General features: G+C 48.3%; 1 protein-coding gene across 2 annotated transcripts in view; it reads left to right on the top strand.

Annotated features, from left to right (window-relative positions):
* The first annotated feature begins 7,826 nt into the window (after nt 1-7,826).
* LOC118774034 (reticulon-3-B-like) overlaps nt 7,827-9,369 on the top strand; it is a 21,984-nt gene continuing 20,441 nt past the window's right edge. For both annotated transcript variants that reach the window (XM_036523136.1, XM_036523135.1), the window contains exon 1: nt 7,827-8,115. In XM_036523136.1, the coding sequence (XP_036379029.1) occupies nt 8,025-8,115 (91 nt within the window). In that variant the 5' untranslated portion in view covers nt 7,827-8,024. The remainder of the gene's footprint in view (nt 8,116-9,369) is intronic.

Genomic DNA, 9,369 nt, shown 5'->3' with positions numbered 1-9,369 from the left:
TATCGAAACAGATGAAACGTCTGATTGAATTCTCTGCTTCTTAAATACTGCAGATGTGGTCGGGTTTGACTCAAACAAACCCGCCGTTTTTCAGGTTAGTTTCAGACCGTAAGCTGTCACATTAACTGAACTGCATTTACTCTGATTTTTGTATCTGGAATCGAAAATTCAAGATTTCCGTGAATTTTGAGTTAAAAGATTGGGTTAACTCACAAATCCTGCTTTCTAGAACACACCCCTGGTCCTCAGCACGAGGCCAGTCTGGGGAGACTCCTGTTCACCCCCCCTGTGTGAGCGTATGCTGGGTGGAGGTGAGTTTGACAGCATTCAGACGATGCTGAAGCTTTAGAGCCGAGTTGGGCTCAGGTGTGCACTACTCCTAAACACAGGTGTCCCCTGCAGTGCGCTCGCCTCGTTGCACATCATATCTGCTGTCAGAATGACCCCGCCCTCAGAGTGACCCCGCCCTCGGTGTGACCCTGCCCTCGGTGTGACCCCGCCCTCCCGCCTGCATCCCTGGGCTCCACAGAGACAGACCCTGGGCTCTATCTGTGCTTGACCAGATAACACTCTCCATCCTCTGGGTGATGGGAGGAGAGGTGTGTCACTGCTGATCTCAGAGGGTGTGTGCGCTCCACAGAGAGGCAGTGTGAGCAGGAGAGGCCGGCACTGCAGCCGTCTGAAACCCTACGAAGCCCTCCTGACTCTCTGTCTCTCGCACGGAGCACAGCAGACTGCTGTGTGGGTGGGGGATTTTGAGACTTTACCCGGCTCTTCCTCTGAATCTCTGCTGCTAATCGCCTCCCCCTCAGTGTGACCTGGGGGGGACAGACGCGGGCCGGGGGCGGGGGAACAGACCCCCATGCTCCAACTCCGCAGCTGTGTTTTGGGAGCTGCAGAGGCGTTGACTCTAAGCGCAGCCAGCTGCGCATCCGACTGCGCATTCCTGCAGCGTTACGCAGGGCAGCCGTGGGAGTGCAGCAGGGAACACCAACACAACAGCCCCTCAGCCAGCTGCACATGGCAGACACAAGCATTTATACACACACACGTGTGTATATACGCACGCATATACACAAAAACTAAATTCATTTATACACACACACACGTATATATACGCACACATATACACAAAAACTAAATTCATTTATACACACACACACGTATATATACACACACATATACAGAAAAACTAAATTCATTTATACACACACACGTGTGTATTTATACGCACGCATATACACAAAAACTAAATTCATTTATACACACACACGTGTGTATATACGCACGCATATACACAAAAACTAAATTCATTTATACACACACATGTGTGTATTTATACGCATGCATATACACAAAAAATAAATTCATTTATACACACACACACGTATATATACACATACATATACACAAAAACTAAATTCATTTATACACACACACACATATATATACGCACACATATACAGAAAAACTAAATTCATTTATACACACACACGTGTATATATACGCACACATATACACAAAAACTAAATTATGTATCAGATAAAGAAAATGTGTATATCATAGAAATAAAGGCTGGATTGAAAGGTGGGGCTTTAGTGCTGTTGTGAAACTAGAAACAGAACAGGGGATCTGATTGGCTCTGCAAGGGCTCAGAGAAGGCTCAGCCGCCCTGGACTTAAGGCCTAGTTTTGGGTACACACAAACCTCAGCCTGACCTGCGGCTGACAGGGGGTCGGTAATTCAGTAAGACCCTCAGGAGGCGATGGCTGGAGAGTAGAAACCCTGGAAAATCAACAGCAGCCGCAGTCAGAGAGCAGAGCAGCATTCTTCTGCGCTCTCAGAGTGTAGCTCAGCTGCGTGTCAGAACGTGCAGCTCTGCAGTGTCCTGGGGGCAGCAGAGGAGCCGTCACCGGGGGTAAACCGACACCCCTGCTACGCTTCCCAGCGAGCCTGTCAGCACGGCAGAGTGATGCAGTGGCTAACGCACTCGGCCTTTAGAGCCTGTAGTGTCCACACTGCAGCTGCGGTTTAGGGCAAAGTGCCTGGATGTGTCTGTTTCAGTAAATATCCAGCCTCAAGAGCAGGTAATGTATCAGAACATACCCTGTGCAACTGAATCCTGTACCTCCAAAAGCCCGATGGATCAGGGAGAGGCATTTAAGCACGTTCTCACTCCACCCCTCCCTCTCTGCTGTTTATCCGGCCCCCAGGGGAGCGAGCGAACCGCTACACGCACGGTTCAGCTGTAAGAAAATAAACAAAACCGGAGAAAGAGCGCCCCCTGTGGCTCTCAGTAAATAGTGAATTGCAGTTAGCGGAGTTTTTAAATGCGAGTCTAATTCCCCATGAAACACAAGGGAGTCAGCAGCAAACGCCGGCTCCTTCCGCTGTGCTGCCAGGAAAGCGCTCACTGGAAAAGCGTTGTTCCCTTTCATGAAAATGCCAGCCTATCTGTACGATCTTCTGCCCTGCCTTCAGAGGAGGAATGTGCACAGTGCGCCCCCTGCTGGCTGCAAACGCACTCCACTTACAGCACTTACAGCATGATGTCACCCGTTCTGCCAAAACCCAGCCAATCAGTGACCCACATAGAATAAAATGAAAGCATAAATCAGTGTAGTGTAATTCTGCAGCCTCGAGCCTCTAAAATACTCAGCTCCTCTGAGCCACTCTAACCCATCAGTGCCGCAGTATCAGCTCCTGAGCCGCTCTAACCCATCAGCGCCGCAGTATCGGCTCCTGAGCTCTAACCCATCAGTGCTGCAGTATCGGCTCCTGAGCTCTAACCCATCAGCGCCGCAGTATCGGCTCCTGAGCTCTAACCCATCAGTGCTGCAGTATCGGCTCCTGAGACACTCTAACCCATCAGCGCCGCAGTATCGGCTCCTGAGCTCTAACCCATCAGCGCCGCAGTATCGGCTCCTGAGCCGCTCTAACCCATCAGCGCCGCAGTATCGGCTCCTGAGCTCTAACCCATCAGTGCTGCAGTATCGGCTCCTGAGCTGCTCTAACCCATCAGCGCCGCAGTATCGGCTCCTGAGCTCTAACCCATCAGTGCCGCAGTATCGGCTCCTGAGCCGCTCTAACCCATCAGTGCTGCAGTATCAGCTCCTGAGCTCTAACCCATCAGCGCCGCAGTATCGGCTCCTGAGCTCTAACCCATCAGTGCTGCAGTATCGGCTCCTGAGCTCTAACCCATCAGCGCCGCAGTATCGGCTCCTGAGCTCTAACCCATCAGTGCTGCAGTATCGGCTCCTGAGCTCTAACCCATCAGCGCCGCAGTATCGGCTCCTGAGCTCTAACCCATCAGCGCCGCAGTATCGGCTCCTGAGACACTCTAACCCATCAGTGCTGCAGTATCGGCTCCTGAGCTCTAACCCATCAGCGCCGCAGTATCGGCTCCTGAGCTCTAACCCATCAGTGCTGCAGTATCGGCTCCTGAGCTCTAACCCATCAGTGCTGCAGTATCAGCTCCTGAGCTGCTCTAACCCATCAGCGCTGCAGTATCGGCTCCTGAGCTCTAACCCATCAGTGCCGCAGTATCGGCTCATGAGCCACTCTAACCCATCAGTGCTGCAGTATCGGCTCCTGAGCTCTAACCCATCAGCGCCGCAGTATCGGCTCCTGAGCTCTAACCCATCAGTGCCGCAGTATCGGCTCCTGAGCTCTAACCCATCAGTGCTGCAGTATCGGCTCCTGAGCTCTAACCCATCAGTGCTGCAGTATCGGCTCCTGAGCCGCTCTAACCCATCAGCGCCGCAGTATCGGCTCCTGAGCTCTAACCCATCAGTGCCGCAGTATCGGCTCATGAGCCACTCTAACCCATCAGCGCCGCAGTATCGGCTCCTGAGCTCTAACCCATCAGTGCCGCAGTATCGGCTCCTGAGCTCTAACCCATCAGTGCTGCAGTATCGGCTCCTGAGCCGCTCTAACCCATCAGCGCCGCAGTATCGGCTCCTGAGCTCTAACCCATCAGCGCCGCAGTATCGGCTCCTGAGACACTCTAACCCATCAGGGCCACAGTATCGGCTCCTGAGACACTCTAACCCATCAGCGCCGCAGTATCGGCTCCTGAGCTCTAACCCATCAGCGCCGCAGTATCGGCTCCTGAGCTCTAACCCATCAGTGCCGCAGTATCGGCTCCTGAGCTCTAACCCATCAGTGCCGCAGTATCGGCTCCTGAGACACTCTAACCCATCAGTGCTGCAGTATCGGCTCCTGAGCTCTAACCCATCAGTGCCGCAGTATCGGCTCCTGAGACACTCTAACCCATCAGCGCCGCAGTATCGGCTCCTGAGCTCTAACCCATCAGCGCTGCAGTATCGGCTCCTGAGCTCTAACCCATCAGCGCCGCAGTATCGGCTCCTGAGCTGCTCTAACCCATCAGTGCTGCAGTATCGGCTCCTGAGCTCTAACCCATCAGTGCTGCAGTATCGGCTCCTGAGCTGCTCTAACCCATCAGCGCCGCAGTATCGGCTCCTGAGCTCTAACCCATCAGTGCTGCAGTATCAGCTCCTGAGATGCAGCAGACACCCATCAGCAGGACGGGATGCAGCTGCATCTGCTCGGCTCCATTGTTATGGATCACAACATTGAGAATAAATAAATGAATGCATGTAAACATTACAGGAACATGGAGCATAATGCATGTCTTATGACCTTTATGCAGTGCAATGTCTTATTAAAATCAGTATACACCACCTCAAGTCATCCGCAATACAAGAGGATAGCTACAATAGCAATGTTAATGAGAGATTGTCTCTCCAGCTGCAGTGAGGAGACACTGTGGTGTGTCTGAGTTCACGGCAGATTAAATACACTTGAGCATATCAATGGAGAAAACAAGTGCACCTCTCCCTCGCCTTAAGCAGTTTGTCTCCCCCTTGTGTTCATTTGAGGAATAACTAAAGCTTTCAGACTCTGAATGAAGGTCTTCTCCTCTCCTTTGCGCCGGCCCAGATTAGCACCACGCGGTGCCCCAGGGTGACCACCTCACACAACTATACAACAAAAAAGTGAGGCCATGTATGAAAAGTACTGCAGCAGTGAAGACCACAGATTTACATACACCTCTATTGAAAGCCAAGCTACCAGACTGTGTATACATTCTACAGACAGACTTAAGGCATATATGAAATAATACTATGGCAACACCATAGATTTACATAGGTCTACAGTATATAAAAATGCCAAACCACTATAAACAGAATAAACTTACTAACAATCACCAGACATAGATCTAATTTCTAGGTAGACTTGCTAGGTCAAGTATTAGGTGAGTTGTGAGGAATTGCGCAGTGATTGGTTAAGTGCCAAGCTACCAGGCTGTACAAACATCCTACAGATTTTACACATAAATGACATAAATGATACTTTAGCGTATGCAAACCACCACAACAGAATTTTTTGTGAACAATTCTTTTATTTGTTTTTCAACACATGGAAATTGACAAATGTACACACAAAGTAGAAGAAACAAACCTTCACCCTCCTGTTAGACCGACCCCACCCACCCTTCCCATGGCAGACTCTGTCAAAAACAAATAAATACATAAATTAGCCTCAGTGCAAGCGTTAAATGCCAGAGTTAAACTAACATCAGTGTTGCTAACTTCACTGTTGCTGCTAGTTTCAACAGATGTCTGGTTGGGGACAAAAATGTGCATTTCTATCCAGCCTTTGGATTTTCAGCTTTCTTTTTGCTGACCTGCTAAGTTGGTGTCTTTTCATGTTGAGGTTTAGGTGCTGATTTTGAAAGTCCTTCTTTTAGTACTGACAGTTCGGTTCGTGCCTTGTAGTGTAACTAACAAAATCAACGATTTTCACACCTTATGACATAGCCCCCTCAGGAGAGCCCTTTGTTACAGTGTAATATAACCAAAACAACCATACAGGTAAACAGGGATATGACTATCTTTTATACCCAACATACTGACGATTTCAAACAATCCTCTGCATTAAAAACAACCTGATATAGTCACATTAAGTTCAGATGCGTTGGTGCCCCCTAGTGGTTGGTGCCCTTGGGTGCTCACCCGGTACCATGTATGGTAGATCCGGGTCTGCCTTTGGGCTCAGAGACAGAGCTTATTTTGCAGCCTTTCTGGCCTCTGCTCCTCCTGGGCAGTGAGGCACAGGGGCAGAGCAACACAAAGCCAATAAACACCTTTACGAAAGTCCTATGTTCCCCTTACATTTCAAGCGTAGCACATCGGGAAGGAGTGGGGCTTATAACTGAAAAGTTGCTGGCTTGAGCCGCATCTGGGGTACTGCTGCAGTACCCTTGGGAAAGGCACTTAGTAAATATCCAGCTGTAGAAATGAATAAAATTGTAACCAAGGTAAGTTGTTCCGGATAAGAGCATCTGCCAAATGACAATAACTAACGTTATTGTAAACCAAGAGTCTCTGCTCCAATAGGCTAAACTCAGGGACTCTGCCTTTTCCTAACTCTTCTAAGGACACTGTTCATAACCTTTAAGAACCCCCCCCCCCCACACACACACACACACACACATAAATTACCTGAAAACTCTTTATTGAGGACAAATCCTTGGTAAGTCACCATCAGCTGGGCAAAACTTGGAGGGAATCAGAGAGAGGTGACATTGAGGAGTTTTTCCCCCTCTGGCTGTGTGCGTCTGTGTGAGCACTCATCAGACAGGCTAATCAAGGCTCCATGCAGCTGGGTCTGTTTTTCCAGGTCAGCATGACCATAGATGTGACCTTTTGTGGTTTGGTCAAGTTTTCTTGCTCCTGATAAAGGCTGTGTTATTGTGCTTTCCTGGAAAAAGATGGTTTTCTTTAGCCAATGGACTCTGTTTCTTGACAGTCAAGGTCTTATTCAGCTGCGGTTAGTATGAGAAGGCTGAGCGGATGTAAAAAAAAAAACAGAAAATAACCATTCATTGGTCAAAAAAAATAATAATACAGCTCCTGTACCATCCCTGTATCACTGTTTATCTTTATGGACAAAAATGGAAGCATCTGCACCACTGCTAATGGAAGAACTTCATAAATAGGACAAGTAACTTGTTACACACAGTATGCTTCACGTGACTAGCTCAAAAGCCACTGGATTAAAACGCATTTAGTTTGATTCTGTGCCAAAGAATGCTTTCAGCACATATCCTCTGAATACAACACTTTCACAAAGACTCAGAACATTTTCATTTTCAGAAAGTTCATTTTGCTTGTCTGAAGCTGCTGACCTGGGTTTTACACGATTGGATGTAAAGCTTTAGGTTAATGACTGTGAGAACTTGCACCCTGAAGTAACATCAACAAACTCTGTGCTTTGCTGAAAGAGACTGATTACCTGCCCATCTGTGTACAATCAAATCATTTTTTGCATCAACTATCATCAGATAAATTCATCACTTTTCCAGAGTATCTTAAGTGGTTGCATCTTCTGACCAAAAATTGTCAATTTTAATTTAACTTTAATTTAATTTAATTTTTTATTATAATTTCAGTTTTTAATGTAACTTGTAAAATATCTATTCGTTAAAGCCACCTGAGAACAGGTGCACCCCAGTTTTGTACAACACCTTGCCAGGTAGCTGGTGACATCCAAACTGATTTTTATTCCGTTTGTATGGAGGCAGGTGGGTGTAATCGGATACATTTGTGTTCAGTCACACACTAATAGTACCAGAACAATTACCTAACAATTTAGAAATTGGAAGCGCAGAAAATACGCTTTTATCATTGTGGAATTTGCTTGGCGCACGTTCCCCCGTCACCATTTCGTACACCTTTAAATGCGCGGCAACGACGACCATCAGCGGTCCCGCCCCCGGTCTGTGCACGCCCCTTGTTTTCCTCTCTCTCGGGTGCGCGCAGCGCGCTCCCCATTATACAGACTGTGCTTGCACGCTGTCAGAGTTGACAGGCGCTGTGACTCTCCGCAGGAAAACTACACACAGGAAGAAAGCAAAGGCGCGTTTATTCGTAAAATTAGCTTGAGAAGCTCCGCTGTGGTTTCCCCGTCACCGGCATAATCCGCAAACCGAGCTGAAAATGGCAGACCCGACTCAGTCCTCCCACGTCTCCTCGTCGCAGGGTTTTGGCGATGCGAACTCTGCACCTGGCAGAGACTCCAAGCTGTCCGGTAAGACCTGGGGGTTAAAGAAACGTCAGTGTTCAGGAGATCAGATAACTGCCTGGAGGAAAGGTCTGGAGCGGTGTTTGTTAGCGCTACGGAACTGCGCTAGCAGTAGGTGTTAAAATTCTCTGTACTGTTTCTTAGCTGACTGGTAAGCATTGCGCTAACGCATTGCGCTAGCGGTAGCTGGCCGATCGCTGTCCGTGAGGTGGTCCAATGTCCGCGCACAGGTGTGCCTGCTGGCGGAGCGTTTCTCCAGCTGTCCTTACGAAGCAGACATTGCATCACCTGTAAGGCAACGTTGAACATCACTGAACATTAGACAGGCCCGAGTTTAAAAAGTAGCAGTTTCATATGAGTGGAGGTGGGAGTGAAACAGAATAGCAGGAGCGAGCAGGGCGGTTTACTCATTAGTTTACTCATTATCTTTGTCACTTCCTCCAAATTAAAATGTCAAGCTGTAATAGAGAAACGCTGCGGCTAGGCTAGCTGGCTAACTAACGGAGAGCCGTCGTATTCTTTTCATTACGCAGTGCTGCTAACTACGATCTCTGGCTACTGAGGCAGATTTGCTCCTTTATATTGAAGACATTGTCCATGTATAACAAGATAAGTGCGACTTTCAGCTGTCGCGATGGCCTGAAATTGTAAAAGTCACGCTAAATGCTGCGGCTGTCTGCACCGCAGCGCAATGCATCTTAAAGGCGCTGCGGGTCATTTACTGTCGGCCAAACCTCCATGCCTGAGTGGTAAACAAACCGCACCTAAATCCAAATGCGGCATCGCCGGGCTCATTCAACTGCGGATTCGCAGCGCGATTCGAATCGGAACAAAACCATTGCAGATGTTCGGGTCAGTGGGTTTTTGGTCAGATTTAGCGCTACGATGCTACCTACTGATATACTGAATGAAGCCACGCAGGGCTCTTTGTTGAGTGGGGTTATGCAATACCGCTCAAACCCTCGGGGCAAGTAAAATGTTTAATGTGGAAGAGAGACCGAAGTTTAAAAAGGCGGAACAGTCTTTGTGATTATTGGCCACCCAGACCTCAGATACTTCAGCACAGTATGCTCTTTGGTGTTGACACTTATTGTCTTTAATTTCATGTGTTTCAGTAATAAACGGCCTCCCTTTCTGATATAATTCTGAGAATTGTCTGCGTAGCCAGTAGTAGGCATGTCTGCCCTTAGAATAGCAGTCTGAAGATTAGAGAGATCTTTAGCACTGAACTGCAATGCAGACACGACAATGTAACCTAAT

Source organism: Megalops cyprinoides, chromosome 3, assembly GCF_013368585.1.
Source record: "Megalops cyprinoides isolate fMegCyp1 chromosome 3, fMegCyp1.pri, whole genome shotgun sequence".
Classification (NCBI taxonomy): Eukaryota; Metazoa; Chordata; class Actinopteri; order Elopiformes; family Megalopidae; genus Megalops; species Megalops cyprinoides.
The sequence above is the reverse complement of the archived record's forward strand: the minus strand, read 5'-3'. Positions and strand labels throughout refer to the sequence as shown.